This window comes from Arvicanthis niloticus, chromosome 12 (assembly GCF_011762505.2).
Source record: "Arvicanthis niloticus isolate mArvNil1 chromosome 12, mArvNil1.pat.X, whole genome shotgun sequence".
Classification (NCBI taxonomy): domain Eukaryota; kingdom Metazoa; phylum Chordata; class Mammalia; order Rodentia; family Muridae; genus Arvicanthis; species Arvicanthis niloticus.
This window is the reverse complement of record NC_047669.1, coordinates 31,832,119-31,857,870: the sequence shown is the minus strand read 5'-3', so window position 1 is coordinate 31,857,870 and position 25,752 is coordinate 31,832,119. Positions and strand designations below refer to the sequence as shown.

The window sequence follows — 25,752 nt, the reverse complement described above, 5'->3', positions numbered from 1 at the left end:
GATGACCTTGGAGAATCAGAGCACTTCATACCTTTTGTTTTAATGTGGTGTGAATCTCATTAGCAGCTTCATTCAGGACAGACAACACCCTTGGTGGCAAAACAACCCATTTTCAAACCTGTTGCTTTATGCCCCGTAGTGACAATTTCTGATGGTGTTCGTTATGTTGTTTATTGAATTCTGAAAATCAAGTTTAGGAACTTATGCTATTTCATCCCAGTGGAAACTAAGAAGTATTCTGATGCCGTTTTCTAACTGAAATCAGCAGCTAATCATTCAAACTGTGAGGTTCTATTATGGGGATGTGAATTTTCTGGCCCTGAGTTCCAACTCTACCACCTTCTAGCTGCAAGATCTTAGGCATGCTTACTGAATGTCTTTGTACTCCAGAATCCTCCCCTGTAAGAGAGAGAGAGAGAGAGAGAGAGAGAGAGAGAGAGAGAGAGAGAGAGAACGAAGCAACCTCACAGAATTATTATAAGTAAGATCTGAATGAAATCATGAACGTGGATTATAAAACCCAGCAAATTGAAAGCTCCTGATAAACACTAGCCACTGGAAATATACCATTATAAATTTAAGGTGCAAACATGTGCCATCCCTGGCATACATTAGTTTTTATATATTTCAAAAGCCCCAGATTAGCATTAAAGCAATCTAACCAAAGGAGACTTTATTATGAGACATTTTGCTGTTAAAGACATCTTGAGTTTAGAGAACCCAAGCAAAATTTGGATATTTTCAGATGGCAAAAATCTAGCCTTAGAAATCTCAATGAAAAAGAAAATGTAGTCTATTGGAGCATTTAACAGCAAGAGATTACTATGGGGTCTCTTTGGCCTTGAGCCTTTAAAATGGACATAACTTAGAGGGGATGGCATTTGTGAAAACCTCTGGGTTTAGGGTACGACATGATACGTGGGGTTACTAGTTTACAACAACTTTCCTGTTATTACCTGTTCTCTTTTTCGTCTTTCATTTCCTACTTCTTGTCCCTCTCACTGGGGTCTGTGCCACCAGACAGAACACTTAGACAGTTGTAGAGAATAGGGAATTGCTGGCTTGCTTCGGCCACAGGCTGTTCATACATCCATACAGTGGGACCGTCACAGCAAAGCCAAGCAGTGTGGCAATTTTTAAGCAACACTATAGGAGGGGAAAAAAGTGATTTTCTTAAAGAAAAATATTACGGGGCGGAAGTAAATAATAGCCGCCATGAGCAGTCACATCAAATGCCAGCTCTAATCTGAAAGTGAACAAACACCAAGATGAGCTGTTAGTGTAGAGGAAAGGTCAAAACTCTGCTTCCAAAGCTCCGTGGTGGGTGCATTGCTTCTTCGTTGTGTCAGTGACATGTCGGTCAGTCAAGCTTTGCTGTTCCACTTTGCATTTGCATTTAAAGCACTTCAGAAGCCTGGAAGAAAGGAAAAAACAGCACAAAGAAGGCCTCTACCTGAGTGACACTCTGCCTCGAAAGAAAACCACCCCTTCCTTGTCCCCACACTTCAGCAGTGCCACAATGGGGAGGAGTACCACCCCAAAGGTAGGACTCAGAAGAGCTGCCGCCTTCTCTTTCCGGAACATCTTGTTGTAGTCACCAACAAAAGTAAAGCCTTGGAAATGCAAAGAGACTGAATGCTAGGCTGTTACATTTGCTTGTTGGACAGATATCACGACTCAGTTGTTTTCTTCTGTCCGATCAGAAAGATATTTGGAAATTACACAGTCTGGCTGAAGTATGTATTTTCTGCTACCACAGTACAGGTGGTAGGTACACTTCACCCATATGACAGGTTGCCCTCTGGCCCTCTAAATACCCCTATTTAGAGATAACACAGAACATACCATCTGAGCTCTAGAAATAACAGCATTGAATAGTTACTGGGCAGTGTCTACATGCATGACACCAGGTTTAGTTAGCCCTTTATGTAAACCTACCAATGCTATGGAATAAATGTGCTTACATACCCATCACTACTGTAGTTGTACATGTTGATATACTGAAGCAGAGGAAGTTAAGGGACAACCCAAGATCTCTCAGCTGGAAACTAGAAGAGTCAGAATATGAACCCCAGTGACCTGACAACTGTACCCTCTGCTGGCATGCTCAGGGGATTGTTGTAGAAATGAGGAGAGAGAAAGTTGGAAGGGAAGTTTTTAGTGGGGTACACTACTTTAAGCCCTTTTCTTATACATAATTAGAGTAACTATATTATAGTCTATTTTACAATTTGATGTTTTAAGTGGACTTGATTTACACAAAAGATATATAGAAACCTATATAAAAAGAGTACGAGCTTGTCATGATGGTGCACATCTGTAATCCCAGGACTTGGGAGGCTGAAATAGAAGGGTCAGTATGAGTTTGAAGCCTACATAGCAAGACCCTTTCTAAAAAAAACCAAATAAGCAAACAAACAAAGAAGCATGCTATAAAGAGTGGCTCTCAGTGGGTTTCAGCATAGCTAGAGGTAGCGAGCAACTGGAGTGTTTGGGCATGGGTAGCTTGTCCCTGTGTTTTTGCATGGTGTGCATGCATTCCTGTTTGTGCACCTGCCCTCTGCACCTTATGCATGGGGAGCTTCCCATCACTCTCACAAGACTGTGGACAGTGTCTTCCCCCACCCATCTTGTCTTCTGGAACTGTTGCTATCAGAAGAAGTGCTGCAATAGTGAGATTGCAGCAGAGCTTCTTGAGAGAGACAGTGAGTAACTAGCTTTTACTGCTTGGCATCAAAGATGAAATGGAACATAAGACCAGCTGCCTCTACCCTTTGTCCTTCTATAGGAGCTTTGAGAATAAGAGTACGACCATGTTCTTGAGTACCATTTGATATGCAGTTTACCTTGCCTGAAATATTTCCTCCTGCTTTTCTCAGGCTCACCTCCCTCTGGGGCAGAGCAATAGCTGCGGAAGTGTGCTCCCTCACTCGCTGGCAACCATGACCAAGGACTCTGAGTCTCGGAGGATGCTCAGAGGTAGGTGTCCTTGAATTTCATGGTCTTCTACTAAGCATAGGAATTCCCCAGTGAGAGGTGATGAAAACAAAGTTGGAGGCATTGGAGGGCAGATCAACCCGTGTCCTAAATTTTACTATTAGTATCTTCCCTTTGGGAGAAGGATGTGTGTGACTATCATTCTCGTACCAAGGTAACACCACTCCCCTGTTTGCACATATCGCTGATACATTGTAAACACACCTGATACACTTTATAAATTCAGTCAAAAGGCCTTGAGAGAATTACTAACCTTCCCATGTGATAGACAGCAAAGACAGAGCAGAGATGCTGAGAAATTTCCAGGGCACTTGGTCAAGATTTCTAGACTTTCCTGTGAACAACACACTATTTAAGTGACCCCTGAGATGGAGTCAATGAGTTGACATAGTTAATGGGCCCAGGAGAAAATTTCTTTGAGCCTTAGAATTGTAAGCTTGAGCTCTTCTACCGTGTATTTAGATTTTAGGTAGAGCTTGACTCTTGGTATGTTTACTTTGAAAGAACATATTACATGAACAATAGAGCTATAAAATGGTCTTTAATGGAAACTGAAAGAAGTTACTACAATGTGATTCCAGAAGCAAAACTCTTATGGAAATAAAGTTTCTATTGTTAGTACAATAGTTTATATGAACAACTTTGATTTGCTTTAATTTTTTAGCAAATTAGATACCAAGAAAGCAAATGGATGACATGTTTTTTTAACTTTGAAATTCTTGCAGTCTAGTGAGGAAAGATGGAGACACATAACAGATAAACATTTTAATAAAATGTTGAACACAGTGGTGGAGGTCTGTCTGAGATATAAAGGGAAAAGCCAGTAGACATTTAACCATCAAATGTATTCTGAATTGATAGATTGAAATCTTGCCCTTTTTCTCAAATTTAAATTGAATTATGATTGATAGTGCTCTCTGCTTAATGTACTAGGGTATAATCACTGTGTGTATACATATATGTGTATGTATCTATGTATGCATGTATGTATACATACATTTGTGCATACACTATATTTGCATTTACATGTGTGTTTATATTGACAATATGTGTGTGACAAATTACTGGGATGAAGTTGAGGTTTTCAAATCAGTATTAGAAGTGATTTAAAAAATTAATGGAGCAGACTTTAATTCTCTTTTCCGTAGGGAGTAAACAGCTGTATTTCTAGCACTCAGGAGGTAGAGGGAGGCAGGAGGATCACAAGTTTGAGGTCAGCTTGCACAGTGAGACCTTGTCTCAAAAAAAATTAAAAATAAAAGTAGTTAATAAAGTTGGGCTAGATGATATATGCTCTATATTTGGGAAGGAGGAGAGAAGGCAAGAGGATTCAAGAGTTCAAGACTAGCCTGAACTAGATAACAAAAAGAGTTAAGGCAAGTTATAGCATTCATTTGAGGTGTGTATTTGTAATATTTAAATAAAATACATTTGATTAGACTTCTCTGCTTTATTTACTATAATGTCCTTAAACATAGAAGTATTTTTTAGTAGTTACAATAAGCATAGGAGTCTATTTTGGCTGCCACTCATTTCTGTTAACTTGAAGGTCAATTCTGTTTTTGGTTGAACCATTTGTTTGTAGTATTAATAGTCTTCCTTTAAAATGTATATTCCTCTCCACTGGAAGGCATCCAAGCTTGGATTGGCCATGCAACTGAGACCTTCCTGAATATTTATGAACTTTCCATCCTGCATATTGATGAACTTTCTGAATTACAGTGATTTAGGGAAAGGTGGAATATTGCAGAAAGGAGAGAGGGATCCTGAATGACTACTCCCAGTACTCAAAGTGTTGTCTTAAACCAGAGAGCAAGGGGAGCTAAGCTTTGTACCAAATACATACATCCATGAAGCTGAGAGTTGCCACTAGTATGCGGCAGCAGGGTTCTTGAAAGAAGATGAGACTGGGGAACCTCTGGCTTATTTTTCTAGTCTGCATTCCCCTTAAATAACGGGAAACCTCAAGTTCGTTTTCTAACGTGAACCTAAGCCGAGTCACTGAGGTCATATTATGGATGTGGACTCTGAGAAGTCTACAGTTTTGTCTTTGTGTTCGTATTCTCCATTGGCGTGGCTTTTGTGCACGGTCAAGACTATAGCTTTGGGCTTTCTGCTCCCCTACCCAGGAGAGGAATGGCCAGGGATGATATTTCTTCATGCCACAACAGATGGTAGTATTGGCAGGTTACACAGAGCCCATATGGGCATCTCACAGAGACTAGGAGTGAGTGAACTGTGTATTCATTTAGAATTGTTTCAGCAGCACTTGTTGATGTCATTAAAAATAGCAAATGTGATTAAAATTGCAGTCTGTGCAAATTCATATCTAGTACATTTTCATTATATCAAATGTAGTAGACTTCGTACTTTTCCTTTTCTGTACACGAATAACTAAAGTGCACCATTTTTTTGCTGCTGTTCGTAATGGAAACGTCAAGGATGATGGTGTAAGTATTGGGAGCCTACTTCAGTCAACACTGTTGCTGTAGCACTGACACTGGGAGCCACACTACACTGAAAGGAGCTGGGTTCAAAGGCGAGAGCTGAGGACCTGGGCTCCGGAAGTTGCAGTGGTCATGGCTATATATATATATATAGCTTGTCAACTGCCCTTTGTAAGCTTTAGAGTGAATGAAATCTTTATCCTTTTGTTTCTTTTGTTAAATGCAGGAAAGTCCAAGAAAGGTATGACAACCTCCCTGTGTGGTGTTTTTGTTTCCAGCAAATATCTAAAGGTCATTGTCAAGTCATTGTTATGACCTGCTCTGATTTTAAAGTCTACAATGATGGATTTTTAGTCGGATGGTTTCTTCTGTCCAATAGAGAAAAAAAATTGCTGTACATTTTTTAAAGGAACACAATGCTTGTGGCAGCTTCTGTTCCTTCAAAGGCAGCTGCATGGCTCTTCTTGTTTGGGCTTTTATAACAAGTTCAGACGATGCAGGAAACACAGATACAGTGACAGCGTTGATTTGTGGGCTCAGGAGTCACGTAAAGAGAAGAGTTGGCGGAGTGTGCAGAATCAGTATGTAGCAAGATGCTTCTCTTTATAAGGTGGACATAAATAAAGCACACGACAAACTAGAAGGATTTAGGACACTCCAGTGTTATTTCTTTCACTTATGCTCATTTGGTAAGAAAGTCTTTGGAGAGTTAAGAAAAGTATAAACACCTGCCTTGAATACATAAGAAGGCTAATGTTGTGCGTAAGTAGAAACACATAGCATGAGGAAGAACTTGTTATAAAGTTTCATGGGCTGCACATCCAATTATGTTTATGTGCATGAGCATTTTGCATGCATGTATTCTTGAGCACCACATATATGCCTGGTACCCACAGAGACCAGGGGAGGGCATTATACCTCCTGGATCTGAAGTTACAAAGGTTATGGGCAGCGATGTGGGGGTTTAGGAATCGAACCCAGGTCCTCTGGAAGAACAGCCAGCATTCTTAACCACTGAGTCACTTCTCCAGCCTCTTGAGTAGGAAATACTACCCTGAGTTCTTAAATACTATTTGCTACTGCCACTTGAATAAATCAAATGATTTTATAGATATAATATTGGTTTTTATTAGTATTATCATTATTTTTCTGTTTGACCAATTTGGTGTAAGGTATTTTTCCTTTTCTTTTATAACAAATCTGTTTTTCTAACTATGCATGTATTGTGAGTCTTTAAAAAAAAATCTTTAGCTTGTCTTTCTCCACTTAGATTGGATGTAAAGTGTGACATCATTCCTGTTCATCTGATGTTATTACTAACATGTCAAAGAGTGCATGTTGGGTGAATGCTTTCTCATCCCCGTGTCAGCCTTTCTGACCTTTTACCTTTCCTCTTTCTCTGCCTCTGTCCCCTTTCCTTTGACTTATCCATTCTTCTGGCTGTGGACTGTCCTTAGGAAGAATGAATTCTTCAGCAGGTGAGCTGTGATGAGTGCATTATCAGAGTCTCAATCCCTTTTATCTTAAGCTCTAATTATAATCTTAAATCATCCCACCTTCCTTATTAAGGTACAGATTGCCATTACAGATATATCATATATATGTGAAATATGTTGGGAAAACTGAATCTCTTGTGTTGTTAATTAACGAGAGAACTTGGGATACCAATAAGCCAGAATATATTGAAACTGCAATTAAAATTAGAAAAAATTACTGGGAGTTATAGTCCGTTCTAAAGCTTTCCTCGGCAAGGAAGAGAGCTGAGTTGGTTGTTTCCTGGTATATTCTATGCCACGAAACAAGCCCAGACATGGGATCTTGCTTTCTAGACCTTAGAACTACTCCATCACACAGTGCTTTCAAGAACTATTTATCTTACGTCATCTTCTTTTCATTCCACTGAACTTTGTTCTTTGTACATAATTTAAAAAAATAACAAAACCAAGTGGATTTGGGTTGAAAATGTCTAGAGTTACCCAGTTAGTTCCTTGGTTCCATTTCCCAAAATAGACTCATTTCTGCTTCATTTGACCACTTGGGGAGTTGGGGTTGATAGATGAACAGTGAATTTACTCAGTGACGGTTTTGTGACGTCTTCATGGTAACTAAGCCAGGGTCTGCAGTGAATATGATTTGGCTTCCACTTCGGGGCTGCTCCGCTAGGTGTTTTTACTCAGCAGTTTCTGAGACTTCCACCCACACTCTCTTAAGCTCTGTTCTGCTATAACCTTTCCTCTATAGGAAGTACTGATGCCTTTCGACAGTCAGATCTAAACTCAAATCCCCAAACCAGTTGCTCATTCAGGTGCAATTCTAAGATTACAAGGTAGAGCTCTGTACCCTTATTTATTAGCTTGCTTATTTCCTTTATCTAAAAAAAAATCCTATTGGGCATCCCAGGCTGACTTGAAACTTACAACAATCCTCCTGCCTCAGCCTCCTGAGTGCCAGGATTACAGGTACCCACCACCATACCATGGACATGCCCTTATTTATAACCGAAGGAGAATTCTTTTTAAACTAATTTGGCAGACTTAATTTGATGGCTTTCTTGCCTTTCTTTCCAAAGTATCACAAGCTGTAGCCTTGGCGTGCATGGGTCAGAGCTGGAAAGGGTGTTCTGTCTGGTCTCATGGTGAGCCTCTGTGCTTTGTGTCTTTCCCTAGTTCTGTGACACGTGGCTTTACTACGAGCATATCTGTCACCTATAACGGCAGGTCTGTGAGAGATGCTCATTTCCCTAGAGATCCGTTAGTCTGACTAGAACATTTTCACAATTCCAAAACCATGCAAAATTCAACGGGCCTCAAAAAATTTGCCTGATGCTCCTAATTTTCTAGAGCCTTTGGGTAGCTGCTTTGCTAAGGCATCATGGAGGAGGTTCCTGTCTCTAAATAAATGTTAAGCCAGCAGCTGTGGAAGCTGTTTTGTTTTAAGGTTTTGTTGTTTTGTTTTTTGTCTTTCTGTCTCCTTTAGACCATTTTTCCCCTTCATTAAAATCCTCATTGAAAAGTAGCTTCAAAGAAAAGACGACATATTTAAGTGGTCTGCTTGTAAACTTTTGTTGATGATTAACTCCCTGGGTTAATGGAAAGTAGATTTTTTTCCTCTTATCAGAAAAAAAGACTATAAACTATGGAAAATCATTTTGATGAACTTGGGCTTTTTCCCTTTCATCCTTGCTTCCTGTGTACATATGGCAGAGAACTGAAAAGAAGACAATACGGTTTTTAATGCTCAAAGGTAGCTAGGGCAGTTACTCGGGGCAAGGCGATGACATCACACACCAACCGTCAGAGTACAAAGAGAAGAAAGCACTTTTCATTGATGGTGCTTTCGATGCTATTGATACCCACACTTTCAAATTGTTAGCAGCAGCTAGCCCAGGGCTGACTGGAAGTGGAAAAGACAAAGTTCGCACCATGACAAGGAGAAGGGGCCTAGCTATTGTGGACCTTGAATATTTTAAATAAGTAACTGACAGACAAGAGACATTGGAGGAGGAAAAAGACAGAGCAAAAGACAAAGACTATAAAGAGACACATGCAGCTTGCAACTGAACCAGATGAAACCGTCACAGACACTATGAAATACATATTTCTCAACCCCAAATCCACTTGCTGTTTTGTGAATGCTCCTGATATCTGAATGCTGTCAAGAGTGGTGACTGCCCTGTAACACTGGTATTGCACTGGGGATCATATTGCCTTCACTTAAACCTATTTCTAGAGGATTCGGAGCCTTTAATTGTGCTTCTGGTTCCTGGGGAATGTGTGTGTGTGTGTGTGTGTGTGTGTGTGCATGTCCGTTAGTGTGCTGATGTAATACTCTCAGCTATGCGGAGTTGTAAGGATGAGATTTAAGAGGTGCCGAGTGATCCCACTGACAGCTAGAATCCCTCACATGACCACTTCTTTTGACGTCTTGCTCACACCGAGCATGACACTGTTTCTTTGATCTTCCCGACTTCAGAATATGTTAGACCAGTGTCCGGATTTCATGTGCAGATGTTTCTCATTGCTGGCTTGAGTCCATAGATTTGTGAGATTCTGAGCTTGATAAACGAGACATATTTACATATTTATGGCTTTCTCCTTAGGTTATAATCACCAACAGATGAGTGAAGGACAAAGACAGAAACCTGAATTTTACAGCCGCACAGCATCTGAGTCAAATGTCTACTTGAATAGTTTCCATTACCCAGATCGCAGCTACAAGGACCAGGCCTACGACACATTGAGCCTGGACAGCTCTGATAGCATGGAGACCAGCATCTCTGCCTGTTCGCCAGACAATATATCTAGGTAAGACTTGGTGAAAACCACCTTATGGTTTCAAACATAAACTCATCAGTTTGAAACATAATGTATATTATAACCCCAAATTTCCTATATAAAATCTATAATGCAGAAGGGCCTGGGAATCATGGGGACCCTGGGAAGTCATACCCTGTCATCAAGTGTTTCTTGCTGGCCATACATGATATGGTCAACTTTCTCACTTCAAGTTCTTTATGTTTGCTTTCTGATTTACACTGTGCTTCAAAACTCAAGTTATCTCTATTGGTAAAGCCCAAATTCCATTTCTGCATCATCATCATCATCATCATCATCATCATCATCATCATCATTATTATTACTATTAAGGCAATGGTCATCAAAAACACAGAATTTCAAAAGCTCTTTTGACCCTTTTACTTTGGTAGAGAAGAAGCATTAGTTATTTTGTATATTAAAATGTGTACAAGGATTTAGGCACTCACACCCGTCTTTATCTTTTGAGACAAGCAAAAGCACCGCTCTGAACTCAGGAGCAAGCGCATCTACATTATAAATTAGTGGTGGTAATTACCCTTTGCTAAAGCCTTGACCACAAGTTCCCTGGATGACTGGGTAAAGTGAAACCTAGGTCCAGCATTGCAGGCCCAGACACATCTGTCCCTCTTCTTTCAGCATTCCAGGATGAAGACCCCCCCAGCACACCATACCGATAAAGTTAGTGCTTAACATTTTCTCACAGTATGAGCACAGAGTCAGGGTTCTGGAATTCAGGAAAAAGGAAAGAGTGAGAACAGGAGCCATTATAAGTGGCTTCCAGAATATTCTCTAGAATTTAAACAGAATGAGATCTTTGTAGATTGTGCCCTTGTTTTCTAAGACTTAAGACATGCTTTTTTTCTAAATTATGGGCCAAATGTTTTAAATTGTATTCTCTGAATATGTGTGTGTGTGTGTGTGTGTGTGTGTGTTTATGCATGTATATATAATGTATTTTGATCACATTTACTCCATTAATCTTTTCCTCTTTTTTTAAGATTTATTTGTTCATGTTATGTATACACTGTCTCTCTCTCTCCATGCACACCAGAAGAGGACATCAGATCCCATTACAGATGGTTGTGACTCACAATGTGGTTGTTGGGAGTTGAACTCAGAACCTCTGGAAGAGCAGTCAGTGCTCTTAACTGCTGAGCCATCTCTCTAGCCCTCCATTAATCTTTTACCCGCCGACTACTTCTGAACCCCTTTCATTTCTGTGCATCCAAGACCTGTTTTTTTTTTTTTTTTTTTTTTTTTGACCGTTGTGTTGAGTGACAGTGTAAATAACGGTGCTGAAGTAGGAAAGCCAGTGCCAGCTCTAGTCATTTTCTGGTTGTCCTAAAAATGATGTTTCAACAAAAAAGTGAAGGCGAATGTGCCCACAACTCAGTAATTCTATCGCTCTACAAATGGCGTTTGGTGACATAATAAACCACAAAGCCAAGTTTGTGTCACTAGAATTTCAGGGTGGAACTACTTATTTAATAGACTTATAATTTGGGGATATTTTAATGCATAGTTTAAAAAGACTTCAGCACAGCAAAACAACAACAACAGAAATTGTTTTAGTTCTTGCTTGTTCTCTGTACTAGTTTCAAGTCAATCCTGAGGAAGGCACTTCTTTATAGCACACATTGCAAACACTCTGTGTTTCCCCATGAGCCTGGACTTCATCATGTTACTTTACAACATAAGAAGCCATACAAGTTTACCTTATTATTAATATGCTTTTTAAAATAGTTTTCTCTTTAGATTTACTTATTTTATTTTATGAATATGAGTGTTTTGCCTACATTCATATCTGCACTGTGTGGGTGCCTGGCACCTGTGAAAGCCCAAAGAGGGCATTGGATACCCAAGATTCACTGACAGATGTATACATAGTTAACTACAGTTACAGACAGGTGTCTTGTGGGTACTGGAAATTGAACCCAGGTCCTCTAGAGAGGCAAAAGATACATGTAACCACTGAGCCATCCCTCTAGTCCATAAAATGCACTTTTTAATTTTACAAAAGTAAAATTCTTAATTGTCTCTTTTTCACTTCACACTCTACTTTTTGTTGACATGTTCTACCTTTCCAATTTTTTGACATTGGGAATAAATGCTTAGTGATATCTAACCATGAGCAGTCCTTACCCACGACGGCCAGGACTGTAGGATCAGTCCTGGGTCAAACAGCTATGGACAGTAATGGTGACTGTGTGCAAGGACTTACCTAGAATGACAACTCCATAGTAATATTGCATAGAAATCTAAGGGACAGATGTGCCTCACCAGACTCACATACAACCGAAAACTATGTGCAGCGATGGACATATTAATAGGCCTGGGTTTGGTAGTCATTTTATAGTACATGTACATGTCACAGTATCATATCGTACACCATAAATATGGTCACTTGTCAGATACATAGTTAATAAAGATGGGAATGAAAAACAAGTAAACAAACAAAAACACTAAATGATAAAAAATCTAAATAAATATAAATGATATAAAATGTGACAAGTGGAGTGTAGGATGGTGAGTTTGTTTCTTCTGTATGTAGGTGTCTGTGTGTATGTGCATGACTGGTGTGTGTGTGTGTGTGTGTGAGAGAGAGAGAGAGAGAGAGAGAGAGAGAGAGAGAGAGACAGAGACAGAGACAGAGAGACAGAGACAGAGAGGGAGAGAGAGAAAAAGAGAGAGACTAGGAATAGAACCAACAGCTTCATGTAGCTCAGGCAAGTGCTATACCATTCGTCTATAGGCCAAAAGTACTATTATTTTAATTCAGGGGTTTTTAAGACCTGTGATTTAGTGGAGACATAAGCTACATACCTGTGCTGTTGTGTGGTCCACAGCCATATAACGTCCCCAGCTTTCTCAGTCGGGTCAGTGAAGCTCGTTCCCTTTCCATCTATGAAGTTGAATATTGTCAATAAAAGCAACAAAGACTTTATGCATAAAATAAAGGGTTTTTTTTTTCCCTGAATTCTTACTACGAAAAGAATACAACTTATGCTTTTGTATTTTGCCCAACAGCTGATGGAAAGAATAGAAGAAGAAAAAAGAAAGAAAAAACACATTGTTGCATTCTGTTTCTGCTACTTGGCCCTCACATGCACTGCACATAGTTAGGCTTGTAAGAGCCTCGGATCCCTTAGGCGGCTCCCTCGCTCACATCTGCTTCTAGTGGGACTGGCAGTTTTCAGAAGAGCCATGTGCTGTGTTACTGTAGTCCTTCCTCTCTTCACGACCACCCTTGATCCTAGACGTGAACCATCTTAGGTTTGATTCTGCCAAAAACAGTTGAGGAGGCCAAGTGTGGTGTCTCACACCTCTACATTCCAGCCTTTAAAGGTAGAGGTAAGAGGATAGTGAGTTCTAGGCCAGCTGGGAAATGTAGTGAGATTCTGTCTCCAAAGTGTCCATACAGGACTAGGGAGAAAACTCAGTCCATAATGTCCTTGCCACACTAGCGTTAGGTTTTGAGTTCGAGCCCTGGAACCAGTTTAAATAAATAACAAGTAGAAAGATAGATGCATACAGGCATGGTGGCACAGGCCATTAAGATCTGAGTTCGATCCCTAGAACCAGTTTAAATACATACATACATACATACATACATACATACATACATACGCCAGGCATGGTGACATAGGCTTGCAGTCCGTGTACGGGAGAGGCATAGACAGATCCCTGGGATTTAATTAATCAAAGTACAGGGCTTCTGAAAAACAACACCCAAAGTCGACCTCTGACTACTACACACATGTGCACATACATATGCATCTACCCCACATGAACATACATACACACATACACAGGTGTCCATGTACATATATTACTTAGTCATGCTTTACATGATATACTCTAAGAACCCAAAGGTCTCCAAATACTCACTTTTGCACCTATTTTTATGCATTTTCTATGAATGTGCCCCCTGGGCTGGACTCTGTGCTATGGGGACACGAACCTGGTCATTCTCAAGTCCACCTAGAAACAAGGTAGGTACTTGAGGGAGCGGGCACACTGGACCAGACAAAGAGGGCTCTAGACACTGAGACATCAGGATACATGACTTCTGGCCTAGACCCTGAGTGTTCTTTCAGCTCCCACTCATTTTGCTTTTGGTTTTGGTTTCCCTTCATAGATGGGGTGATGTCTTTTTCAAGGTGAACTTTTGTTTTTGAAGCTCCTGAATTGTTTTGTGCAGTGTTAGCGCTAATATGACAAGTGAGAGCTTTGAACAAACTGACCACCACTTACTCAGTGCAACTATGCAAGTCACTTTCGACATTGCTATCATTTCTAAAGTCAAATGCTCACACATGTAAAGGGACAGATTGCCCAACTGAAGACAGGGACCTCAGATGCTAGGCACGGTTTACATAGAGTGTGGCGGCTATTTGAGAGGCAGTGACTGAAGGGAAGGCTCGTGTGGCTGTCAGTGTTAGATTGATGGCTGCATTTGGACACCAACTTTGTAAGACTTACCTTTGCCTTATGTGTTTCTAACCTGTTTACACTGCCCTTGTCTCACATGCCGCTTTTTGACTTCTACACTGAGATAAATATTGAGTCAGCTCTGACTTTCAGGGGTGAGTTGATTGGCCCCCAAAAGACCAAATGACTGATGAAGAATATTTTTCAAATTATATATGCTTGATTGTGACCTGTAACGTGACCTGTGTGTGTGTGTGTGTATGAGACAGAGAGAAAGAGAGAGAGAGAGAGAGAGAAAGACAGAGACAGAGACAGAGACAGAGACAGAGACAGAGACAGAGATTTGATTGTGACTTGAAACTTTGGTGTGCGAGTCTGATCAGGTGAATGATATGTTTTTTTAAATATATTTTTTTTATTAATTCTTTGAGAATTTCACACAGGCAAACAATGTATTTTGATTCCATTCATCCTCCCCGACTCCTCTCCCTCAGCAAATATTCTTAAAAAGCTTTTTCTTCACCTCAGTGCCAGCACATCCAATATAGCCAGAATAGAAGAAATGGAGAGACTCTTGAAACAGGCGCACGCGGAGAAGACGCGGCTTCTTGAGTCCAGGGTAAGATGGTCAGCTCCCGCCAGAAGTCTGTGATAGACCGTGGGGGAAGGGGCCCTGCCCTTGCCAGCAGCCTTCTTTCAGGGGCCTTTCTAAGTGCTGTGACCTTGGGAGCTGCTCAGCCTCATTTCCTGTCCCAAAAGGAAATGAGCTAACAGGTGACATCCAAGGTCCTTTACTGCACTTCTGTGCCCTGTAACTTCAGGCCTATTCCTGTGTCTCACACAGACTGGAATGGATGCGCTCTACGGCCTCCCCTCCCCTTAGGATGGCCAGTAGGATATTTTTTTTCTTTGAAGGAATAGGGAAGAATCATATTTCTTCATGCATTCTCCTGTCCTTCCCAACTCGTACTGACAACGCTATTATAATATCCAAAACCCCCAAAGTATTGTGAGTCTATTTCAGGTTAGAATCAGAAGAACTTCCTTGGGACTCCCCCCCCCCCCCAAACGCCTTTGCATCCTGCCCTGAGGGCACCTTCTTTCCTTTTCCAACTTCCTACAAAACTTCCTCTGTGGCCTTTAGCCAGGAAGCTGCACAGCAATAACAGGAGTTGGAGGGACCTGACCTGACCGGACCGGACCGGATCGGACCGGACTGGACCGGATTGGACCGGACCGGACGGGTGGCCTTCACCCAGGATTGTCTTCTAGAGAACAGCCTAAGCTTCTTGTCTAGTGCTACATGACATTTGGAAAAGGAAGAACAAAATGGCTGGCTGTAGTCACAAGCCAAATTTTCACTGAAGACTAATATTCCATTGTTGGTTGATTAACTAATAGCATGAGATGACTTTGGGAGCTATGCAGAGGTTATGTATTTTAAGAAGCCAGAATACATGATGAAAGTTGTCTTTGGGTATTTATTTCTTGATCCCTTCAAGTACAATTGCCACAATTTAAAATAATTATGGTTCTGTATAATAATAATTAGGAACGGGAAATGGAAGCCAGAAAACGAGCTCTGGAAGAAGAAAAACGACGTCGGGAAATCCTGGAAAAACGGCTGCAAGAAGAAACCAGCCAGAGGCAGAAGTTAATAGAAAAAGAAGTCAAAATAAGAGAGAAACAAAGGGCACAGGTTGGTCGATCACTGTGGATGCATAAGTGTAGGTTGCCCCCTGGTGGTCATTTTGTAGAAGACTTTAATTCTGTCTTGGAATACCTAATGTTTGGCACACCGGTTAAGAGAAAGATGTTTTTAGAAACCTGCCACGCAACTACCCTAGCAGAGCAGAACTTTGCTCCACTCACATGTGATTCGTATGTTCTACTTAAATGCTGGAGATAAAGAGAGACTTCTACCCATTCCCTAGACATTTAAAGGAGAATGAATACGTTTTATCTAGCGTTGAAACGGGGCATTGCTGTGATCATTAAAAACACATAGAGGGGTCCAGGGAAATGGTCTAGCAGTTAAGAGCACTTGCTGCTCTTCCAGAGTCCTGGAATTTTGTTCCCAGCCAGTACTCAGATCTGGCAACTCATAACTGTCTGTACCTATAACTCCAGCTCCAGAGAGTCACTGCCTTTTCCTGGACTCTTCTGGTACTGCACTCAGCTGCACATTTAGACACATGCAAACTAATGGTAAAAAATGTCTAATTAAAATCCTTTAAAAACTATGTATGTAATATATATTGAGAAATGATAGTTTAGAATATATATACACATCATTATACACGTATATATACATGTATGTATTTCAAATTATCAACTATATATACTCGATATATATGTATATGTATACACACACACACATATATTCCAAACTAAAAATGTTGATGAGGGGAGGAAGGAGGCAATCTCTAAAAGGCAACTTTCCAAAACAGGGTAAATTTAAATCATACCAGCCCAGTTTCTTAGTACAGTGGTAGTATTTTTTCCCTTTTTCTAACCACATGTGTCCCCTTTCCTACACCAATCTGTAATACATGTTCCTTCAATAACAAAACTCAACTAAATTGAGGAAACCCATTTATCTGGTTTAACTTTCTTTCTTGATCATCACAGATTTGAATCCCTACTTTCTCCACTGTAGTTGTTTATATTATGCATGTTTTCTGAGAATGACGATATTAAAAACACTACATCGGGAAAAGCTCACACCAGTTTTATAGAAGTTGGTGGACTCTAAGGCAGAGTATCATTTCCCCCACTGTCAGAGTTGCCAACGCCATTTGTCCGACAGCGGCTGGCCACTGTCTTCAAAGCTGTGTGAGTGGAGGGGCACTCGTAAGTCTATAGCAGCTGCCTTGCAGTGAAGGCAGAAGACTGAGGAAAATTGAAAACTGAAATGGATCCTTTTATTGGATTATGCTCTGACCTCTGCTAAACTCTGATTGGCGGTGAAGGCCATCCATGCATGTTTAATACCTGAAGTCAAAGCAAAGGGCAGAATTCTATTTTAATCTTGATTATAAGCTTTTCCTCCAACAATGTGATTAGGTCATTTCCTGAGGGCAAAAGCATGGAATTATTTAACAGAATGAGAGAGAGAGAGAGAGAGAGAGAGAGAGAGAGAGAGAGAGAGAGACAGAGAGACAGAGACACAGAGACCGAGAGAGACCGAGAGAGAGACAGAGAGACACACAGAGAGAGACAGAATTTTGAAGCAGCATCCATGGTAGTCTGTGCTTCCTGGATGATGTTAACCTTGGTCCTCATCATTAGTAAAACAAAACATGTGCACACATCCCTTGGCCTCTGCTCCCCACGTTAGGTCCAGACATTGATTCTACCCCTTAGTTTATTTCAGCCTCTCTTTTCAAATCGTGCATCTCTGCCTTAAATAGATACGCTGACATTTTTAACCCTGGGGGATCTTTTGGGGCTTGTAAGTATCAAACAGTGTCTGTCTAATCAGTCTGTGTCTGGATGACCATAGGAGAACTGTTGTGTTACAATGAGAGAAGAGGACTGTTTCTTGGGGAGAACCTGTAAAAAGCAGCTGGGTGGCAACATGCCTCGTTCCCTGCATGGTTTACTGGCTGACCTTGTTGGTGTTGCATTGGAGAGGGCTTTTCATTCCCATGGCTGCCCTTCTCAAGGAGTAGAATCAACAGGCCCACCTTGAGCCATGCCTTCTCTAATGTGGCACCCTACTTAAGAACTACCTGTTTTTTAGTCTCCAGAGGATAAGTGCCTTGTTATCTTGTAAATTACTTTGCATTTTAAAGCTTCCAGCTCTGTACTTCCTTCTTACATCTAACATAATGCAATCTGGGGGATTTAAAAAAAAAAAACAGTTATCATCTATACAGTATAGACGAAATGTGTTTTGCACTTTTCCAGGCTCGTCCTCTGACTCGCTATCTGCCTGTCCGGAAGGAAGACTTCGATTTGCGGAGTCACGTGGAGACTGCAGGCCACAATATAGACACTTGTTTTCACGTATCAATCACAGAGAAGACCTGCCGAGGATACCTCATCAAAATGGGTGGAAAAATTAAAACGTGGAAAAAACGCTGGTTTGTTTTTGACCGGAATAAACGAACATTTTCTTATTATGCAGGTAAATGATAAAGAACAATTGAAGCGATATATTCAAATCTGTTTAAAAAAATAAAAGAAAATTGAAATTCATTATCTGAACCTTGACAATTTGGGAGGCTGAGGCAGGAGGACCATTTGAACCTACCAGTTTGCAACTAACCTAGACAACATGGTGAGACCCTATCTCAGAAAGAAAAAAGAAAAACAAGAAAAAGAAATAGAAACAGAAAGAGAGAGATAAAGAAAGGGGCTGATGTGTAAAATAAGTAATGACAATGATAACTTGATAGTCAGACATTATTTTATGTTCACATTTATATAGTCGAATATGACATGAGTTTTACTTTTTACAAATAGCAATCATGTGACGTTTAAAAGCATGAATCAATCCATTCTATTTCTGAAATAAACTAAAGTTCAAATATGTATTAAATGGAATACAGTTTTACATTAAACTATTGCCCTTTAAACTACAAAGCCATTAATATGTATATATTTTTTTTACATTTGACCTATTTAAATTACACATACCCAAGTAGTCCTAACTCCCAGTTGTCAAACTGTGGTTTGTAAGGTAGTCTTGGTCTTTCAAGAGTAGAGAACATAGCTCATAAGCAAACTAGGGAATAAGCAAGCATTCATTAAGTATTGAACACACTTTGGGATTCTTAAATGCATAACTGTGGGAAAGACACTCTACTGAATCTTATGAATACACAATGTGACTGGAGCACTTACTTAAATGCCTCTTGGGTGAAGCACAGTGGTACCCAGCTGCAATCTCATCACTCAAGGATGAAAACAGAAGAACAATGAGTCTGAGACCAGCCTGGGCTATGCTACATAGTGAGAGACCCTGTCTCCAAACAACAAAATAAAGAAATGAGTTAACACCTTATTTACACATGTGCCAAATGTGAAACGCACACATTATAAGCATTAGTGTAGTCCAAGTCTCTTCTGTGTTAAGGAAGGGTGGTATCACACCAATATGGGCTCTGGGAATTGAACCAAGGTCCTCTGGAAAAAGAGCCAGCACCACTGAGCCGTCTCTCCAGCCTCAGGGTCTGCTTTCTTATCCAGAGTCTCTCATAAAGGCCCACAGTAGCAACCTTCGGTGAAATAGGAATGATACCTGCTTCATAAGAAATCCAGTCTGTCATCCATGGACATAAACATATATCGTCCAACACAAACACACGTGTGTAGCATGCTCGTCTTTATAGACAGCCTCACTCAGAATGTTCCAACAGAGAAGATGAAAACACTTGGAAGAGAGAGCATCTTTCTTACTCCACATTTCTCTCATCCATGAGCCTGATTTCACTGTCCATCAGTCAGGTTCATCAGTTCAGGGATCCTATCAGCCTTCCAAAACCTCCCTCCCTCTAACGCATGCAAAGGCTGTTGCTAAACTGAAACTTTCAGTAGCTGATTTCCAATTTTATTTTAAATACAAAACTTTGGCATATTCAGGATCCTGATACCAAAACTGATTAGAAGGAGATTCCTCCAGCTCTTCTGCGTTCACAGTTAGAAGTGACTGAGCACTTGGGTAGATGCTGCCAGTTTGGCCCTGTTCACAGTTGTCTGTCATCAGGCCTGTATGCTTGAGGCTAGCCCCATCAACATAGTGAGTTCTAGAACTGCCATGGCTATTTAAAGAGACCCCATCCCCAAATTAATTAATTAGTTAACTAAAAATATATAAAACATTAAACATGTTCTCTGGCAGTTTCATATATGTATAAGAGGTACCCTTATCACCCCTGCACTCTCCCTTTCTTACCTCCTCCCAACCCATTATCCTCTTTGTCCTCTCCCAAGCTCTTTTCCATACTTATGTCTGTTTGTCTTATGACCCCACTGAGTTTAACCAGAGCCCTCTGTGTGATCATAGGGTTGGCATATCCATTGGAGTCCGGGTTATTATTATACTGACCCTAGGTCATCTGAGGTCACTTAAATACTAAGTAAATATTTTAATCAGGATCATCAGTCATGATCCTTATGTTTTTGCCCGTTCATCAGTGGTAATAAAGTTCTTAACACTCAACTGTCTTTGCAGATAAGCATGAGGCTAAATTAAAAGGGGTGATATACTTCCAAGCCATTGAAGAAGTGTATTATGATCACCTCAAGAATGCTAATAAGGTAAGTATCAATTTTGTAAGTTTCTGAAACTTTTTTTTGGCACCTAGGGCCCTTTGCACTCCGTGCAACTATTCTATTCTCAGCCCCCTTTCATGTTCTGTTTTTGAGAAAAGATCTCACTACACTGTCCAGACTGGCTTTGAACTTGCAATGCTCCTGGCCTCCTGGGTAATTGGTGTTACGAGCATATGCAGCTGTGCCTGGTTAAATGCTGTGATTTGATTAAGTTAGGGGAAAAGTGACCTAGAGCTTGTGTTCCCACCAGATGGACAAATGTGTGCAGAGCAATGCTGCAAGTTCAAACTGAAAATGTGTTGAGTGACTGGTTGGTTTTCATGGTAAAGTCACGGTGAAGTAAGAAAAGTTCTGGTGATAGCTATTTTGGAGATGCTAAAAAGCTGCTCTCCAAGCAGTTCGGAAGGAACTACAATAAGGCAAGTCATAACTTATCTGGACCTTTAAAAGGCCAATAATAACCACAAGTAGTCATTGAGTGTCTCCTATCAATCAGACCTTATGCCTTACCAAATAGTCAGTGAATCAGTGAGCTCTGCATGATACTGCGTGTCTAAAGGCCCAAAAGATGGCCCATCCTGGGGATGGTATACAGGGTCGACTGGACTGTTGTAGGGTAGCATAAGTAAGACCTTTATAAATTTCTGTCACAGGCAATTTTTAAAGCAAAAGAACCTTCACGTGTCCGTGTTAATGTTCAACTTTCAAAGTGTTTCTTTGACATTCGCTTCTGGTTTTGAATTCCAGAGTCCTAATCCACTGCTCACCTTTAGCGTCAAGACCCACGACAGAATCTATTACATGGTGGCCCCTTCCCCGGAGGCCATGCGGATCTGGATGGATGTCATAGTGACTGGAGCAGAAGGATATACCCACTTCCTGTTGTAGCGAACTTTGGCCTTGGTCCAATTCAGGGAAGACTGCAATAGTCTCTTACAAGAATGAAGCCATATCCAGCCTCAGATGGAAAGGCCTAACAGACCCATCCCTTTACTGTGTGCACTCAGAACTCTTTTTATACCGGGGAGCCTTTCATACAAAAGGAAGCAGGGCTCATAGTGATCGAACTGGAGCACCTACGACAAAAAAAAAAAATACTATTTTGATAAAAGCATCACTTAGATGCACACTCTTTTTTTATCAGCTGATGTTGGTTAAATGAACTGAACAGTTTACACAATGTCTGTAAATAGGTACTTAGAAATACAAGATTATTTTAGCACCCAGCTTATTGCCCTTGGTGATCACCTACCCTCTTTGTAGGAAGTAGAATTTTATAAAAGTAGACAAATAATGACTTAGAAGGCAACAGGTTTTAAACGTTTTGCCTTAGTTTTTAAATACTGCACCCAAACCAAAGACTTGGCTTGACTCCCGTTTAACATCAGTGTTGCTCTCTATAGCATCTTTAAAATGGAATTTTGATGTTAACTCTGTAATATCCACCCCCAACAAGCTATTGTGCCTATATAATAAACCACTTTCTTTAAAAAATAAAAACCAAAAAAACTCCGTGTTTTAAGAAAAGGCCATCTCAGACAACAGACCCCTGCAACATCAGGCAGTTTGAATTAAGGAGAATGTTTAGTGGGGGGATCGTGTTCTGTTGAAGATTTGTCCATTCCTGGTGCTGAGAATGAATGCAACCAGCAGCAGGTTTCCTCCAGACTGCTGGATTCCTCTTGCTTATGAAGCAAACATATTATCTGCACCCTCGAGTGGCATCACTATGAAACTGTCTCTGTTTTGCTGAAAATCTGAGCAATTGAAATATTTGTCTCAAAAGACAACCAAAATTCAAATTAACATTCTCTATGCTATATCTTTTTTCCACGTACCTTTACAAATAGCTTTTGTTTTTAGAGCTAATGTTTGTTGAATGAAATGACTTCGGGCAAGTCACCTTTATAATCATTTTTCTCGTGCCATTTGTGTGTGTGTGCGTTCTATGCTTGTAAGTATGAACAAATTATTTCCTAAAACATGCCAAATGGATAGAAGTAAAAAACAATGTTTAGAAATGTGTCCATGAAACTGTCAGGCCTGACTGGGTACAATTTAAAAGAAAAATAAAACATACAGTGTAATTTTATACCTGTATACATGTTACCAATAATAGGATTTTTGCAACTGGATGATGCAAGGTTTTACTTGAATAATGAGGGACAAAGATCATGACTGTAGGAGTTTTGTTTTTTTGTTTTGTTTTGTTTTTTGTTTTTGTTTTTTTGTCTGTGAGTTTTGCAGAGGTTCCCCTTCAATGTTAATGATCTTAAACATTAAAATACAATTGTTAAGATTTGGTTGCTTGAGGTAAAAATACAATTTGTCTGTACTGTACTTTCTTCATGGGATTGTAAGGGTGTTCTAATCAATGTGCATGTAATTAATCTCTTAGATATGTATGTGTGTTAAATGTATGGAGTTTGGATTAAAGTGCTGACCTGATTCACATTTGAAACTCTCTCTCTCTCTCTCTCTCTCTCTCTCTCTCTCTCTCTCTCTCTCTCTCTCTCTCTCTCGGCAATCGCCTATCTTAACGTAACAGAGGGCGGACTAATCAGCAACAGTTAATGGTAGAATCTACGTAAAGATTGGTGTGTGCTGACATTATGATTGGAAATTCATAAAACTAAAATAATTGGGAGCATCCCTGGCCACATAACTATTATTGACAAAATGAAGTGAACACTGGAAAACCTTACCCATTATTCTTACATTTTTGTATAAATTAGTTGTCACCCTGCCCGGAAGGGAAGACGCTGTGGGACAAATGAAGCTCTGAGGCCTCATTTGGTGGGCACCTCTTTCTTCTGCTTCTCAGAATGAGAAGCTACCATCGAAAAACAAAAACAAAACTTTTTTTTTCCTTTTGTATGCTGATGCAGGGAACAGCGCCCCAAAATGTCCTTACAGGGAACAAACCGTGCTACTTCAAGCCCACTACTGTCACGGAAAGTATTTTGACAGTGCCACAAAGCCACCTAGGTTCCTTGATGTGTTTTGCTGGTAAGTGTGAATTGAGAAAGTAATCCATGGGCTACCTACCCCTTTTCTGTGTGTATATACAATATGTTCTTCGTTGTGGCAAGTTACATGATTTTTAAAATGCTGCTACATGGAAGGTACAAGGAGATTCTGGGATGGAGGCTAACAATATTTGCAATTACCAAAGAGCCACAAGTACAAGTGTCAGCTGTTACGATACAAAGAGTGAGGTAGTAAAAGGACTCAAAGGGGGATTCTTACTCAAGTGTCAGGACGGTGCCCACCCAAAAAACTCACGAGAGACCAGCTTGATGTAAACACATGAGGCAGTGTAATATCAGAACTCTGGGCCAGTCCATATCCCCATATCTCACATAGGGGATAGAGGGACTGACCTCGAGGCTCTAAGAATTAGGACTTTTATAGCCAAGGGGTGGGGGAATTGGGAGATTTTTACGTAGGTACACATAATTGGCTGTTTTACATCAGCAGACTGTACCGGTCTAAGTTAGCATAGTATCTAGTTAAACTTAAATTGCAGTTTCTTGGACCTTGAGTAGACCTCAAAGGGGTGGAAAGTGTTTGGAGGAACACGAGGTGGCACATTACTCATTTGGACATATCTCTGTTCTTCTAAGGATGTCCTTGCATACTTTTTATCTTTCATGGTCAGTCAGTTTCTGGAAGGCTTTACAGGCCTTTGTCCTTGTCTTATAACTGTATTTTCTGTAACTAATTAACTGAGCCCAAAGCTGCTGACAGGCATTTTTAACTATTTAGGTTAGGGAAAAGGAATCACAGGGCCCTGCTATTTTATTAGTTTGGGCCTATTTCAAAATGTTCTTTCAGTAGTAGTCATCACCTTTGTGAGTCAGTCCTCTGGCATCTCCGTCCGCTCTGGGGGAGAACAGACAAAAGTATGTCACATTTGCTGTAGTGCATCCTGAAAGTGGCTGTCTCTATGGGACTGTGAAAACTCCGCCACTGGCCATGAATCAGACCAATGACTTGAGTGACAGTGACAGAGGCTGGAGGGGCGGGGGGAGGGGTAGAGTTTTACTGGCAGGCAGAAGAGAAAGCTTTTCTTCTGATTTGTGAGGCACCTCATTTTAGCATATCCAGGTGGGTATCTGGCTACCTCGTGCAGTAACAAACTCTCTTAATGAGGTTTCAAAGCTGTCCACAGTCGCTGGGAGTTTTGTAACTAAACAGGTCATACAGCTGTGATGTGTTCCTTAACGTTCTCTATTATTTTCACTCAAAGAGGATGTTAATTAGTTACCTTAGGAACAGGGCATAGAAAAGTGACACTAAATCAAACTGACTTAAAGAAAAAAAACAAAACAAAGACTTGCTAGTGCTAGAAGCAAACTGACCTATTTAATCAGCTTTGGCCACATGCTTCCTGCGTGAACAACACAGCAACTCTCTAGGGAAAGGTCTATTCTCTCTCCATCCAGCTTCTCCAGCCCACTCTAACTGGTCTCAAGACTCCAAAGACCTGCCTGTCTCGCTATGCCTACTCTTTGTATCTTTGGCACCAACGACTGTTCCCAAATCTCTAAGTGGTGTCTCAGTTTGCTTCTGTCCTTGTGATAAATGGCATGACCAAAAGCTACTTAACAGAGGAAAATTATTTGGCTTACTGGTAACTGTTCATCACTGAGGAAAGACAAGGTAGAAATTCACTACAGGGGCTTGAAGCAGAGACCACCAAGGAATCTTGCTTACTAACTTGTTTCCAGGCTCACATTCAACAACATCTTATACAATCCAGGCCCATTCCTACTGCCCACAGTGGGCTAGGACCACCTAGATCAATCAGCAATTAAGAAAATGCCCCCACAGATGTGCCTACAGGCCAATCTGATGGATGTGGACAATTGTCCAATTGAGAATCCCCCCTACCTAGGTGTTCAAGCTGACAAAACTAACCAAGACAAATAACATGGTTTTACATTAAAACATATTTTACAAAGTACAATAATTTCAAGCATAGAAATAGAATATACAAGATAAAGGCCTATACTTAGTGAGACTTGAGGCCCCCAAAATTACTTTGAAAGATGTCAGAATCCAGAGACCCTAGTAAGGCAATTTACTGAATTATTTTTCTATTGCTATTGATTTACCCCTCCCCCACACACCTTGCTTTTGTCTTTAAAAACAGTTCTATTGAAGGTAATACACAGCCTTATAAAGTCATGTTTGAAAGGACTCTAGCCAGCACGGCAAATGTGGCTCTGAAAGTCCTTGCCCTTCTCTCCCACTTCCTCTCCCTTGCTAGAAAC

General features: G+C 40.5%; 1 protein-coding gene across 3 annotated transcripts in view; it reads left to right on the top strand.

Annotated features, from left to right (window-relative positions):
* The window catches only part of LOC117718049 (pleckstrin homology-like domain family B member 2), a 42,557-nt gene extending 19,623 nt beyond the window's left edge, over positions 1-22,934 (top strand). For all 3 annotated transcript variants that reach the window (XM_034515546.2, XM_034515545.2, XM_034515544.2), the window contains 8 exons: positions 1,403-1,543; positions 2,880-2,979; positions 9,544-9,748; positions 14,720-14,810; positions 15,744-15,890; positions 18,104-18,323; positions 20,373-20,458; positions 21,221-22,934. In XM_034515546.2, coding sequence (XP_034371437.2) covers positions 1,403-1,543; positions 2,880-2,979; positions 9,544-9,748; positions 14,720-14,810; positions 15,744-15,890; positions 18,104-18,323; positions 20,373-20,458; positions 21,221-21,361 — 1,131 coding nt within the window. In that variant the 3' untranslated portion in view covers positions 21,362-22,934. The remainder of the gene's footprint in view (positions 1-1,402; positions 1,544-2,879; positions 2,980-9,543; positions 9,749-14,719; positions 14,811-15,743; positions 15,891-18,103; positions 18,324-20,372; positions 20,459-21,220) is intronic.
* The last annotated feature ends 2,818 nt before the right edge of the window (positions 22,935-25,752 follow it).